The 15,119-nt window shown below is 42.0% G+C and overlaps 1 protein-coding gene across 7 annotated transcripts; it reads right to left on the reverse strand.

Annotated features, from left to right (window-relative positions):
- Positions 1-638: 638 nt before the first annotated feature.
- Positions 639-15,045, reverse strand: LOC140895683 (cytochrome c iso-1/iso-2). 7 transcript variants are annotated; one of them, XM_073305990.1, is made up of 5 exons: positions 14,713-15,045; positions 11,563-11,725; positions 9,690-9,789; positions 3,790-3,964; positions 639-1,480 (listed from the first exon to the last, which is right to left on the reverse strand). In XM_073305990.1, the coding sequence occupies exons 4-5, from the start codon at positions 3,956-3,958 to the stop codon at positions 1,332-1,334; spliced, it is 318 nt and encodes a 105-aa protein (XP_073162091.1). In that variant the 5' UTR covers positions 3,959-3,964; positions 9,690-9,789; positions 11,563-11,725; positions 14,713-15,045; the 3' UTR covers positions 639-1,331. The 7 variants fall into 7 exon arrangements, with proteins under 7 accessions (XP_073162091.1, XP_073162089.1, XP_073162090.1 ...); XM_073305988.1 differs by having other exon boundaries at positions 11,563-11,855; XM_073305989.1 differs by lacking the exon at positions 14,713-15,045 and adding an exon at positions 11,950-12,015 and having other exon boundaries at positions 11,563-11,855.
- Positions 15,046-15,119: the final 74 nt, after the last annotated feature.

The following is a 15,119-nucleotide window of genomic DNA, read 5'->3' on the forward strand; positions in this document are numbered from 1 at the left end:
ACAAATCATCAGTGGCCAAACACATGAAAGTACTGCCTTTAACAATAATGTAAGTTAACACCTCAGTATTTACAGAACCCTGGGAAGACTTAGTACTCTCAGCAGTACAGCTAAGCAGTTTGTCTAATAAAAAGATATAAAATAGATGCAGATTTCACTATTAAAGATGTACGCTCTACTGTTAATTTCCTCAATCCCCACTCCAACCTCATTTTCAAGGTTCGCCATTTGAAAGGTGCAAGATTTATAGCCCTAGAATAGGTATGGTACAGCATAAATGAGACCCTCACAGCCTGAGCCTGAAGTGCCTTAATGAAGTGAGAAAGGCAGATCAGTTTCCATGCACGTATAATTCTTGAATTCTCTAAAATACCCAAGTAAGGTATCGGCTCATGTAGTAATCCTGTCTTCCCAGGCCCAGGCTAAACCATTACATTTTCTATAGGCTACCAGAACAGTTGTGAGTATGAACTAAAGGTGAAATTATTCCTGCTATTATTACCATCATTTGAGCTATGTCAGACCTTATTTGTTTCTTTATAGTAAGGGGGCTGGATACCTTAATATATTTGACTCATGGAGTGAACACGTGGAGTGAAAAAAAACTATAACTGTAATGAAGAGATTGCTGATTGGTCGACAGTTTGTCCTTTTAACACATAAAGAAACGCTAATACAAGGAGTGAGCTAAAGTTTTGAAATTATTTACAGATCAAACTGTAGCTGTTCCAATCCCTTGAGCTTCACTTTTATACTAACATCTTGATATAAAGCTGACTGGCTTTTTCTCCGTAGTTCAGTTCCATTGTTTGTCAACCCTTGCTCTTTTAAATTAGGGCTGAATCCTGCAAAATGCTGAGCCCCCACTGATTTTGTTGAGAATTTTGCCTAAGTAAAATCTTCAAGGAAGAAGTATTAGGGTCCATTGCTACAACCACTTACACGTGTGAGTAACTGTACTAACTTGAACAGTCACATTGATTTCAATGTAAAGTTACATGTATGTATAATTCCAGTTATGTATATATAATTCCAGGACTGGACCCTTCAGTTGGAAGCTCCTTGGAAAAGGGAATAGTATTTTTCTTTTGAAATATCTGTATGGAGCCATACCCACACCTTTACCATCATAGAAATAGTTTACATAGTGCTTACCCTTAATTTGTTTTGGTAGTAGGCTTAGCAAAAATCAAATAAAGACTCATATTTTCAGATGCTAAGACCAGTACCTAATAAACAAATATTAACAGACTACTGAAACATGAATACTGATACAAGAGAGATTCAAATTTTGAAACACTTTCTGACATCACGGTAGTTGTAAGAACACTTCATGAAGATGTTGCCTTTTTCAAGTATGCAATAACATCTGCTCTCTCATTCTTCTTTTTAATGCCAGCAAAAATCATTTTAGTTCCAGGAATATATTTCTTAGGGTTCTCCAAATACTCCATCAGTGTATTTTCATTCCAGACAACACCTGGAAAGTTTAAACAATAATGAAGAATTGCTTACATTTTATTAATGTCATACCACTTGACTCCACAGATAGCTAAGTATATCAAGAATATTCAAGATCTCAAAATCTAGGGTATGCAGCTCTGAAAGTAAGCTACTCAGTTTATGTTCTAAATTCAAAGGAGGAAAAAAGAATGAGAATTAATGATAAATTAAATCCAGTTTTCATTATTGCTTGAACACATTTCACATTAAACACACAACTGGTACATACTGTATTTACTTTTGACTCATTTTAATAATCCAGATTATATTTAGCATCTTGGAAAAATTAATGTTTAAAGCCAGTTCAGCTAAACTGAACACTTTTGAATAATGTTTGCTACTTTTAATCTATACAAATTATCTTCATAATTCAAGTGCCAGTAGAGACAATGCTTTCCAGTAATGTATTCAGATTTGTGTTTTAAATCAATGTGATCTTTACTTAGGGTTGAGCAAGCTCTCTTTTTAATCCTGAGATTGTCCATTTATTGGCAAAAGTGTTCACAGAAACTGTTGATTACACACAATGGTTTTAAATTTTGCCAGCTCTTTAAAGCATTTCCCTCTGCCAAGTCAGCAGCACTTCCATCTTCTCCAGATATGTAAACAGTTAGCTTTAGTTATTGTCTGTCTCTCCTAGATATTGACAGAGCACAGGGAAAGCAACCTGTAATTCTGTTAAAAAGATGTAGAGCTGATTATCTGCATACTGACACTCTAGCTCACACTATATTTCCCCCCACAGTAGGTTCATAAACGTTGAACATGAAGGGTGGCAATAGAGAACCTTCAGAAAGAAACAGCAGTTTCAATGCTACTCTCTGGAATTTCTTTAACAGGAACAGGTGTGTAACAGGGTGGCTCACCCCTTTAAAGGCCAGGAAGCCTGGGGCAGCCAGCCTTATTCAGTCAGCTCTCCTGGGCCATAATTACCTCCATTTTAACCAGAAGAGGCAGGATTAAATGGGGTCAGGCGACATCCTGAAACCAGGCCTCATAAGGGCTGAGAAAACTCCTAGAGGAGGACCTACATGGAGTAAGGTAGGTTCTTGAGGAAGGCTTTGAGACCATGAAAGGACTCCAGGGAAGGTATCAGAAAGACTTAAAGGTAGATGAAAGGGGCTGGGAAGTGAGCATGGAGGCTGGGCTGATGAGAAGCCTAAGCAGGGTGGAAGAACCTTTTGTTTGTGTGAACTCTTGTTTTGGACTTTTGTTACCTCAGCAGGGTCTGGACTAGATGTGATAAGTTGTACTGAAACAGGCTCAAAGATATAATCAACAGGAGTGCTAGAGGTGAACCCCTGTAGTGCCTTGGTCTAATGCCAATGAGTGCTAGAGCAGGGAATGGAACTACTCACAAGATGAAACAGCTTCAGTGTTAGCTTCCACCTTTAATTCTCACGGGCATATCAATGACAGATTATGGTCAACAGTACTGAAGGCTACAGAAAGATTAGTAATAGCAGCACCACTTATGTCTGACCTCTTCAGGAGATAAATTGACTAATATGGTTGACGTATTATGTCCTAGTCATAAGCCATCATCAGGATGTCTAAATGTACTTTATTGTAGTAATCCCTTGCACTATTAGCTCACATGAGCACTTTCAAAACAGACACTAACACTGAAATACATGATTTCTTTGTAGGAATAGATCTCTATAATTAAGATCCCAGTATAAGACTGAATCCCTCCCCCGGTGGGATCCCAGTAAAACTGAAGAATCAAAGAACTTAAACTAAGAATAATATTTGCAATTAATACCTTGACCCAAATTAGATACAATGGTGTTCATTTATGTAACAGTACTTTTAAACACACCTTTACTTTCAAGATCATCTGTATTAAAACAGTACACATGGACATGTCAGCATATAATAATCAGAGGGCTAAAATTAGTCCAGTGCCAATAAGTGAAGAGACTATACACCAATGCAATGCCAGTAGAGAGCAGTGACCAACTGAAGCAAGATCAGACTAAAGGACCAGCATCACTCCAAGAAATAGGCACTGTCAGAGGGCAGATTTTAATGTAAAATCCTGGAAAGGATGTAAATAGCCAGATATAAAAAAAACTGAGATGTGCTGGAAAAGGATACTAAAATTTCAGTTAAAAAGCACTTTGCTTCTGAAGATGTGGCTCAGGTTCATCTTGCAATACTGTCATTTAACAGCTATGAGGGTAGTTTTGTAAAGATTTTTAAGATATAGCAAGAATGGAATTAATCTTTCTTCTTTATGATTCCAGTCCTGCACCCCACCCCATGTCACCTTTTTGTTTTTACCTTTGTTCTTGTTTGAATCTGAGTAAGAGAATCCTGCAGCTTGTCCTGTTTTGCGACCAAACAGACCCCAAAGATTTGGTCCAGTCTTGTGCGGCCCCCCTTTTTCAACTGTGTGGCACTGAGAGCATTTCTGAACAAAGAGCTTCTTGCCTTTTTCAACATCACCCATTTTGGTCTGTGACAAAGCAAAACAGAAAAGTGAAATTGTACAATATTTTTGAAAAGATTACCTTTGGTTACATTTACCATCATTACCCCACTTTTACTTCTGTCTCGCAAAGTAGGAGAGAGGCTCTCAGAAAAGTGTAAGAATATGAAAGTTTTTCAAGTCCTTTATGTCATTTGCCCATTCTGTGAACAGGTTTGTTTTTTTTATTTTTAATAAACTCTAGTATAGCCAGCTAAACCCATTATAGCTGAGATTCTGTGCTACCTCTCTTCAAGGTGCAACACAAAACTTGCAGCCAGAAGTAAGGGGGCTAAGGTGGCTCTAAGACACCTCTTAGTACCCTCCGAGATGATCCTAGGGTCAAAGTTCTGCCCAGAATATCTGCAGTATTGTGGCCCACTGCTGATGCATCCCTCCCATCCTAGCATACCCCTTACACCAGGGTTCTTGGAAGACAGCTTTACAACTATCTCCACTGTGCCTGCCCAAGAACATTTCCCTAGCTGGAGCCTTGTTACACCAATATAGACCGCTTACCTAACAAAGAGCAGAAAGAGGTGTTGAAGATTTTAACCTATGTTTCCTAATCTTTTACAAATTCAATGACCACAAATAATGAATGAACGATCTAATTAGTAGCGTCTGTAGGTTAATTGATGTCACCAACAATCAAAACAATCCCTTTATATAAAAATTTAAAAAGATTTCCTTCTAAATGACAAAGGTCTCAAGACTGATGCTTCTGGCATCAAAATGGCCAAAAGAACATTTTACTATAGGTACAGAGACAATGTACCATCTTTAACTAGCCCATATAGTGGTTGAAAGTTTTTTGTTTTGTTTTTTTCTCTCTAAAATAGACCAGATCTATAAGGAAACCACAGAGAGGTGACACATATTCAGCAGAGTATAAAAGTGGGTTTACATGAAACATGGCAACTGTGTTAGAAATAAAAGGGGCAAGAAACCTCCCCCTGAAACTGCCAGAAATCTGCCTGTGAAAAAGAAACTCTCACCTTCTGATGCAGGGAGATGCCCCATTTGTAAACCAACCTCTGTAACAGAATCACAGATTGATCCAAGTGTCCACAAAAAAAGAAACCCTACTTGACTGGATTTTATGGATTATTTTCATTGTTTGTTCTGACCTCTTCTATTAGAGACTTTGGCAGATATTTACACAGAGACATCCTATCTCAAGTTACAGGAATATATCCTCTATTAGTGTAGACTTACCCAGCAACCTGAGCAGCTGCCTAGAAAACCTCTCAATCTGATAAGTGGCAGAGTCACAGCTGCCTTCTACTGGAAGAATACCGCACAGGAATACCACATATATCCTTTGTGCAACAAAAACTCCACATCCAAGTGGATAAAAGAGCACAATGGTTGATACAGGTTCTGCCACGCATAGAAGAATATGCCTTAACTCTGGCCAGAACTGGAGTTGTTTCCAGGAATACTTATGGATCAATGTGCTAATCAATAAAGCACTAGATGGTGTATTAGCTGGTGTCTGTTACAGACCACCAAATCACCGTAGGAAACAGGGTGACAAGTAAGGTATGTAAAGAGCTGAACTATAATGTGTAGGGGGGAAAAAGCTGTTTGATCATGGGGGACTCCAGTTTGAGTGACGCATGCTGGAGGTCTAATTGTGCCAGTACTAACACATGCTTGGAATTTCTAAATATTACATCAACTCAAAAAGTATTGCATCTAACATGGGATATTCAATATTAGATCTCGTCTTGACAGATAAAGAATCAGAGTCCTGAGTAGGGCTCAGGACTGGGGCAGGGGATTGGGGTCCAGGAGGGGGTCAGGGCTCTGGGCTGGGGGTACAGGCTCTGGGGTGAGGGTGGGGCTGGGGATGAAGGGTTTGGGATGCAGGAGGGGGTTCCAGGTTTGGGGGGGCTCAGTAATGGGGTGGGGGGTTGGGGTGCAGGAGGGGATCAGGGCTCTGGGCTGGGGGTGCAGGTTCTGGGGTGGGGCTGAGGATGATGGGTTTGGGATGAAGGAAGGGGCACTGGGTTGGGGTGGGGCTCAGGGCTGGGGAAGGGGATTGGGGCATGCGGATGGGGCGCGGGCTTACCTCTGGCAGCTCCCGGTCAGTGGTGCAGCAGGGGTACAAAGGCAGGTTTCCTGCCTGTTCTGGCACCGCAGACCGCACTGCGCCCTGGAAGCAATGGTTCCTGGCCAATGGGAGTGCAGAGACAGTGCTCGGGGCGGGGCAGCGCACAGAGCCCCATGACCCCCCGCTTAGGAGCTAGACCTGCTGCTGGCTGCTTCTGGGGCACAGCACGGTGTGAGAACAGATAGGGACTAGCGTGCCTTAGCCGAGCAGCACCACTGATAGGACTTTCAATGCCCACTGCCTTACATTCTGTGACCCAGTACTGAGTAACAACCTGCAGTCTGAAAACCACTGCCCAAGGGCTAGTCATCTACCATCAGAATTGCCTGGGGCTACTCAAGTGCTATGTGGTGAGGCACAGACTGAGGGACTCTTTCCACACAGATGAACCCCTGAAAAGAGGACAAATATTAAAAGCCTAGCAATGCAAGCCTAACCCAACAACCACTTGGGCAAGGCAATTGTTCTCAGTCCTGACAGACCAACAAGTTTGCTCAGGACATGGTCACTATACTAAACCACCACAGGTAGAACGCTTGTAGGAGACAATTGTTCCAAACTTCCAAAAGCCGACAAACTTTGGAATAGCTGTTTCAAATCCCAGACTTACTTCAAAAGTGGAAAAAAGGCTTCAAAAGCGGTTGCCACTAAAATCTGAAACAAAAGGCTCCATGTAATTGTCCTCATTTTAAAGAAGGGGAAACTGAAGCGGAGAGGTCAAGTACTTTGCATAACTAAAGATGGATATGATGGAGCTTCCTAAAGGAAGGCTGCATCCTAGAAAGAGCTGGAACAGCGATAGCAATCAAGTAAGCATCTCCTGCAGGGAGCACCTTCACTAACCAGTCAGAAAGGAACTGACTGAAGATGTTCTAGATGGAGTTGAGGTCGTGACAGTTGGAAAGGAATGAAGGGGAGATATTCTTTCCCAACTGCAAATGCCTCAGAGTGTCAAAAATCTGAGAATTGGAGTTCCAAACTTGGAAACAGACTAGAGTGTGGGAATCTGGATGTGTATGATTTCTCTGTAGAATGCTTGTTTGACCACCCTTAAAAATATTGGTCCAAATCTCAAACCTATATAGTAGCAAAAAGACTTCATGAGAGTTTCCCCATGAAATTTTCTTTGACATCTTACATTGAGGGAGGGAGGGCAGGTTTTACAACTATACTAGTTTCTGTGCAGATCTCCCAAACTGCTTATATTGTATTACTCTGCAGGCTTGGAATAGAGGAGCCAGCCTAACATCCTGCTATCCCATAAATGGATCCACAATCCTCCAGGGCTCTCCAAAGTTTCCAAAGGGAAGGTACCATAGAAGATGCTGATAAATAGGGGAAGACTCATGTACAGAAAAGTCCCCAGTCACTTGTGGATCATCAGGGCACAATGTGGCCCTCTGTTTTGGTCTTTACCTACCTACCAACTTTCCTTTTTCCACCTGTAACAGGAGGACTGTTCAGTTTCAAGTGCAAACATACAAAAAATAAATTAAGAAACACAATGAAGTTCAAACTTACAAGAGATGCCAATCAGAGTTAAGGTTTAAATTTTCTTTTTTTTTTTTCAAAAGCACTAACTCTGGCCTAACCCTGCTCCTACCAAAGTCAACCAGTTTTGCCATTGATTACAGTAGAAGCAGATTTCAGAGGAACAGCCGTGTTAGTCTGTATTCGCAAAAAGAAAAGGAGTACTTGTGGCACCTTAGAGACTAACCAATTTATTTGAGCATGAGCTTTCGTGAGCTACAGCTCACTTCATCAGATGTTTACCGTGGAAACTGCAGCAGACTTTATATACACACAGAAATCATGAAACAGCAGAGTTAGTGCGTTTGAAAACCTCAACATGATTATGCAGAGATGGGCCTTATTCAAGGCATCTGTTCCCTGCTTTTAAGTCGTACTTAATTTACTTTACTAAGAAAAGGAAACTGACTACAGTAGGCACTAGAAAGCTACTATAACTATGAATGAGCAAACCATTTTATTTTGTCTCATACAGCAGGAAAATTGTCAGCTAATTGTGGAATTAATTAATTGTGGAAACTGTTACTGGTGATTATATACAAGATTTAAAAACAAGCTGTGGGTTTTTGTTCTGTTTTCTCCCACATTGAGTCTGTAGCATTGGCAGTTAGAAAAAGTAACTTTTTGACATGTGAACTGAAGAAATCTGTAATTGAAGTAATTTTAAGAGAATACAGAACCACACACAGTGGATTGATTTAAATCAAAATAATTTAAATTGCTGATTTTTAATTATGACTTGAATTCACCAAGCAGAAAACCAAGAATAATTTTCTTTTCATTTGTACCTTTGTTATTTTTTGAAAGAGAGGTTGATTCTCATTGATTGGTAACAAAGAATATTGATTTGCAACTAAATACAGCCTTTACACTAAATGTGGAGCTTTCTATTTTATTTATTTTTTTGCTAAGCAGGAAGATACTCTACATATATATATATATATATATATATATATACACACACACACACAAGCAATTGTATAACTGTTATTCAGATTCTTAATTTTTACACTGTTAGAAAATGTGTCTATATACACACTTTTTTTTTACTTGTGACCTTTTCCCCCCACCCCGTCAAGCTCTCTTTGGATGTAAATGCAAATTCTGTTAAATACACAAACAACAATTGTCTTACTAAATAAAACTATCTTAAACGTCCTGGATACAAAAATATATCTTGCACTTAAAACTGATTTATTAAACAAAGAAAATATATCTCAGTTGTGAATTTAAGTGATTGTTCAAGATTTTAGACTAGTAGATCTCATCTTCACACCTAGTCTTTTTCAGAGGAAAACAAACTTTCTTGCCTTTTTCCCCTCCAACTCCCATTTGATTTCTTAACTTTGAATGAACTAGTCATTGACCAGAACTACTTAAGTGAAAAAAATACTCTGTCTGTACCTGCAGAAGAGGCTACTGCTGTCAGAAGCTAATTTAGCACTTCAGCAAGATCTTGTTCCAGATGCTTAGCTGGTGACTTCTACCAGTTCAGTGGTTTAACTTTCTTTAAAACTTGGCAGCACATATATACTGCTTAATATTATTTAGTAGACTGTAGTAAGCGTAGGCCTTAACACAGGCTGTCAATTTCAAATTTAATTTTATTTAAATTTATTTTTAAAAACAAACCTGTAACTTAAATAAAATCCAACTTTTAAACAAAGAATCCATTTTAAAATGGATTTTTTTAACCACCCTGACCACACAATATGTTTATACTAATTCTTCTGACTCTAACCCATTTTAATCCAGCACAATTTAACTTCCATGTTGTTTGCAATGGAAAGCAGTAGCTCTCCTCTGATATGCCAGTGTTTCAAAGGAACATCAAAGTGACATAGCTGGCACATACAGGGAAGGTACCTCAGGTTCTGCTCATGCACAGACATTACGGAAGTTAAGGGGACTCTCTTCTGAGTCATTAATCTAATCCCTACCATAATTCCCCTACTTATTTTTTTAATATAAAAAAACTCTTTGAATAATCACCACAGCTGGAAACACCTCAGTTTGACAGAGCTGGGAACTATAACAGCTGATTAAGTGACTGGCAGCCTTTACCTTCAGTCCAGAAACTGATTACTTGAGTCCCCGATAGATAAGGTTACATTCCAGCTGAAACCAGAATGATAAGAAATCTTGTCTTTAAAGGGTCCCAAAACTGTACATAAACAAGAATAAAATATCAGTCTTAATTACCATCCTAGTTTAAATTAAACTGAGGCTGACACCTAGATAGAAAGTTAAAAATTACAGAACACAATAGGCAATTCACAATTAAGCAGAATGGGAGGGAAAGAAGAGTCATGTATACATGTCAAATCATATTTCATCACTAGTCTACTTGTAATTGTTTCTATAGCCAGAAAATCAGTATAGACTTTTAAAAATGCTTAATTAAAATTTTAAAAGAGAATAAAGCGTGATTCCCCACACTTTAGTTGACTAGCTCTTCAGGGGAAGGACTGTATGTTGAGCACATCACTGGTACTTAAATATAGGGTAAAAGTAAGTTGAATTCTAAACAATTTCATTTGCAAACAAGCAGCACATGTATGATTTTTACTATGTTATGGCTGAAGAGTTTATGTAGGACTTTAAGTGTGCTCTTTATGTTCTGCAAGTAAGGAAGTTCCCATTAAAATTATATGAACAATTATGCTGAAAACGTTTTAAAAATGATGCATCATGTGGCTGAACAAGGGCAGGAAAGAGGTGAGAAACACAACCAACTATGTGAAAGGTGTAAACTTAAAGGGGGCGGGGGTGGGGTTATATAAGTTAGTACCACGAGGTGGAAATAGCGGTAACTGGAAGGAATTAAGTAAACTTCTGACTGCATGGTAGGAAGATTTTCCTGCTGGAGAGATGTATCAAGCTGCGCAATGATTACAGTGATCCCTTTTCATGGGATGTTAAGCCCTGGAGCACTAGCATGTGGCAGGAAAACATTGGGCGCCAGTCCCTGAAGTATAGGTAATCTCTTCCCCCCCCGCAAAGTCCTGCAAGGGAGACCCCACAGGAAGTCCCTCGCACGCAGAGCACAGGGAGGTGCCTATGGATGCTCCCTAGGGTTCCTGTTCCACCAAGATCCCGCACCCCGGGCGCAGCTGGGCCTCCGCCTCAGAGCTGACAGGTGGATCCCTTTCCAAAGCTTCCTTGCCCTTGCCCTTGCCCGCACCCGCCCAGTCCCCGCCTACGCTACAGCCCGCAGCGAGCCGCGGCCTCAGGAGTGGCCACCCCGCCCCGCTGCATGAGCCCACTCCCCCGGTACCTCCCACCCGCAGATGAGCCCACCCCTCGCCGCTCTCACTGGCGGGAACAGCCCCAATAACTAACCCCGCAGCCACTTCGCACTCTCTGCCCGTTCCGGGGGAAGGAGTGTGCGTCACAATAGAATCATCCAATCACAGACCGCATAATTCAGCACTCCGCCTGCTGATTGGTGCACCCATGGGCCCGGGGGCGGGCCTTAGAGACTGGAACCTACCATCCGCGTCGCCAGGTGTCGCCGTTAACGACACTTGGAAAGTAGTGTCTTCTCTGCCCAGCTGCCTGTAGGAGATGTAGTGATGCTATTGGCTCCTACTAAGCTCTTAGGAGCCCTTCTCCCCCCCACCCCCCAGAGTTCTGTCCTGAGAATTCGTGCCCCTGGGCAACAGGACCTGTAGCCATCTCCCTATGACACTAAAGTTTTGTTCTGAGGAGGCGGAATGCTATCCATCATCCTCAGCCCATGGGATGAAGAGGGGAAACCAAAATACGTAGCATAGGGAGCATCTCAATGAGTGATGGATGTTGTATTAAAGTCTGTTAGATTTTTTTTGACGCCAGCGCCTGCCTCTACTAGAACTGGGGAGTGGGGCAGATTGCACTAAGCCCCCCCAAAACACACTTTGTCTCTCATTCCCAGCTTCTTCCCAACCATACCCACCTGCAACCCAGTCAGTAGGGAAATCCATTACGTCTATTTTAAAGCTTCTATATAGCAGCTCCAGAGGAAGGGAAGTGTGTATCTTTCACAGGGTAAATATGTGCCTGTTAGTCCTCATTCCTGCCAGAGCACATTGCCAGCACCCATGATGGTAAAGAAATCCCTGTGGGTAGGCAGGAAGAAGCTGCTGTTACTCGTGCTGCAATACACTCTCCAGGTATCTCAAGCCAACAAAAGGATCTCCTCCCTCTTTTGTAAACAGTCAGCCATTATGGAGCAGCCAGCAGGGGTATCTAGGGCAATAAAAGACAAGAGGCGTGAGAGAGGGAGTATGTAGGGAGGGCACTGGGGAATCTCCCTGACAGGAGGAAGTGGCAGGACTCCTACCATTAGACTGGACTAGATGATACTGCAGAGACCATTCTGCCAGGCCCTATGAATGTAGGACAGGGCTATAGCTGGAGCAGAAGTGGGCCTGGACTTTGCATTGTGCTGCTGTCCAGATGCAGGACATGGTCTGGTAATTTTCTGCTGGTCCCTGACAAGAGCCGGAGGTGTCTGTAGCAGGATAGAGTCAGAAAGTACATTCGATCAGGATTTGCTACTAACTGACACTGTAGTGTTGGGGTTTCTGTGTGTGTGTGTGTGTGTGTTGGTTTGTTTGTTTTTTGTATCCCCATAAAAATGCATCCCCTTCTTCGTAGATATAGGAGTAGCAAAATCTGACAGAATCTGCTGCATCTCGCCTTTCACATTCCTTAATCCTTGTGACATTAATTCTGAATTAAATTTTAACCTCTGTTCCCTGGCGCTGGCAAGAGCCAGTGGGAGTGGTTTAGGAACAGCATTGCTATAATAAGTAGACCAGAGGAAACCAAGACTGCCTTAGTTTGTGGTGTGTTGTGTTCCACAGATTTGAAATTCAGAATTTATCTGCATGCACTCCAGCTGCATTCACTATGTTGAGTGTAGTTGTATTGAATGATGGAAGGATTAGTGAGAGCAGGTTGGCAGACCTATCACTGTGATGTGACAAGAGGAGCATGTGTACCTTGATGGATCAATTATGCCTTATTTCAGCACCAAGTTCTGTAGGTTGTGTCAGCAGAGGTGCATTAGAGGGTCCTCTGGCCATGGGGATTGACAACACTCCTGTGGCATACATTATAGTGGTCTCTGAGGCATAGTGAGGGGTAAGTTAAGGCAGTATCTTAGAAGAAATCCTCAGGACAAGGGTGAAATGGTGATAAAATTTGCAAGTCTGTTGTGGTTTGTGTGGTGTACGCTCCGTGTTTGAGTGTAGATCAAATTTAAGTAGCTCCTCTTTGCTATGCCAGACCTTTGCTTTGCTACAGATTTTTTGTGATTTTAGGCAAGTTCCATAGTTTCTCTTTACCTCAGTTTCCTAGCTATAAAATGGGGCTAATAGGACTTCCCTACTTCACTGGGGTGTAGTGAGCATAAATACATTAAAAATTATGAAGCATTCAGGTCCTACTCCACAAAAGGAGTTAGGCTGTGTAATAGTAAGCATTGCAGCACCTACATTTTAGGTGCCTAAACACACAGTGGAATCAACAAACCCGCAGGCAGATACCTGGGCTCCCTACCAGAATGGATTCAAAGAGATAAGCACCTGAGAATGGGATCCACAAAACCCAGCAGATTAGGTAGAGAGCTGCCTAAACTAGCCAGTAGCAGATGGTGAGGAGAGGGGTGTGGCCTAACCCTCCCCCTCTTAGGGAGTTAGGTGTCCTATTGCTTCTTGAGATTCACAGTTAGGAAACCTCTCCTGGAGTCAAATATCTAAGTGGTTTCTTGAAACAACAGTGGTGGTGCATACCTAACAGCACACAAAATGTGGAAGGAGACAGAAATATCCTTTAGCTCAGCAGTTATAGAATTCACATGGGATGCAAGAGATCCTAGTTCAATTTCCCCCACCATCTGAGAAGGAATTTGAACATGAGTTTCTTGTCTCTAAGATGAATGCCCTAACTACTGGGCTATGGGATGTTTTGAATTAGGTCTTTGTATCTCCTGTTAAAGCTGTTCCACTGTGTATAAATAATTAAAAATGCATTCAGCCAGAGAGAGAGTGATAATGACTTGGTAGTCTAGTGGGAGTGTTTTCTAGTGAGGTTCCACAGGGATGAGTACTAGGCCTGATGCTATTCAATATTTTTATCTATCACTTGAAAGTAAATACAAAATCACTGCTGATAAAATTTGCAGATGATATAAAGATTGGAAGAGAGGTAAATGATGACAGGGCAGTCATACAGAGTGATCTATATTGTTTGGTAAGCTGTGCCCATTCAAACAAAATGTTTTTAATACAGCCATAGGCAAGATCATACAGCTAGGAACAAAGGCCCAGACTTCCAGAGCTATTTAGATGTCTAAAAATGCAGACAGGTGCCTATGGAATTTTCAAAAGCGCTTAACAAGGCTAGATACCTAACCCATTAATTTCAATGGGACTTAGGCACCTAACCTGCTCAAATGCTTCTGAAAATAATTTTAGAAGCTAGATCCACAAAGGGATTTAGGTGCCTGTTTACTACTTTATGTGCCCAAATCAAAAACTGAGATCCTCAAAACCCCCACCGAGCTTCCCCCTAATCCTGTAGATGCCTAAATTCCCTGGGTACCTAACTTTATGCTGGTGAGCATACACAAAGCCACCTTAGTCCTGGGGCCCAGCTCCTGCCTAAAGCCTGGTGGGATCCTCCAGGTGGCTGATCCCCCTCCTCTTACATGCAATCTACCTACCAGATTGGGCCCTGAGACTTTGTAAAAGTGCTGTGAGATCTACTGCTGAAAAGCACCACTTAGAGAGCTGAGTATTTAATATTAAATAATACATTAAATAACATTCATCTGCACAGTGTTAATCAAGATAAATGATGGTGTGCTAAGAATAAGCCATAAAACCATAACGTTTAGATAAATAAATAAATGGAGAGAAATGATATGTGCAGTGGATTACAGAAAATGAAGCACCATTCAGGCTCACAGAACAGCAACTAGGATACATCTGGGAGCTGCTCTGAGACTCATTGCAGACATTTTACACCTACACAAACTCTCAATTATTTTAACCACCAACAACCACACATGAAATTTTTTAGGAGGGTGGATGTGTACCTTTTTTTCCCACTGAAGAATATCTCCTTTGGCAGGGCACTGCATTGTATCAGCTCGAGAAGAGTGGCTGTATCTAGTCACTGGGCTGCCTTTAGCACCACACCCAGGGAAAGGGGTGGTGAGCTGGACCATCCAGCAGTTACACAAGTGTGCCACCCACACCCCGTTTTGGCACCTGTGCAGCGGGCTCCCTGCCTCTAGCGACTCTCAGCCCGCGCTACCCTCCCTGGCCTCCGCCACTGTCTAGCAGCGCATCTCCCCCTTGCATGACGCCGGCTCCTGCCCACCCCCGCGCGGTGCGAAGCCAGCCCATGGACCGGTTTGGCCCCGCTCGCAGCGGGGAATAACTTTCCGAGGGCACGGCGTGGGCGGCAGGCAGCGTCGGCAGCGGTTACCGCGCAGGCGCA

Source organism: Lepidochelys kempii, chromosome 11, assembly GCF_965140265.1.
Source record: "Lepidochelys kempii isolate rLepKem1 chromosome 11, rLepKem1.hap2, whole genome shotgun sequence".
NCBI lineage: Eukaryota > Metazoa > Chordata > Testudines > Cheloniidae > Lepidochelys > Lepidochelys kempii.

Bases quoted from the DNA above. Each gene is read 5' to 3' on its own strand.
- LOC140895683 (XM_073305993.1), bottom strand. From the start codon at position 3,958: ATGGGTGATGTTGAAAAAGGCAAGAAGCTCTTTGTTCAGAAATGCTCT. The intron at 1,481-3,789 runs GTAAAAACAAAA...TAAACTTTCCAG, and splicing joins AGATTCAAACAAGAACAAAG to GTGTTGTCTGGAATGAAAAT.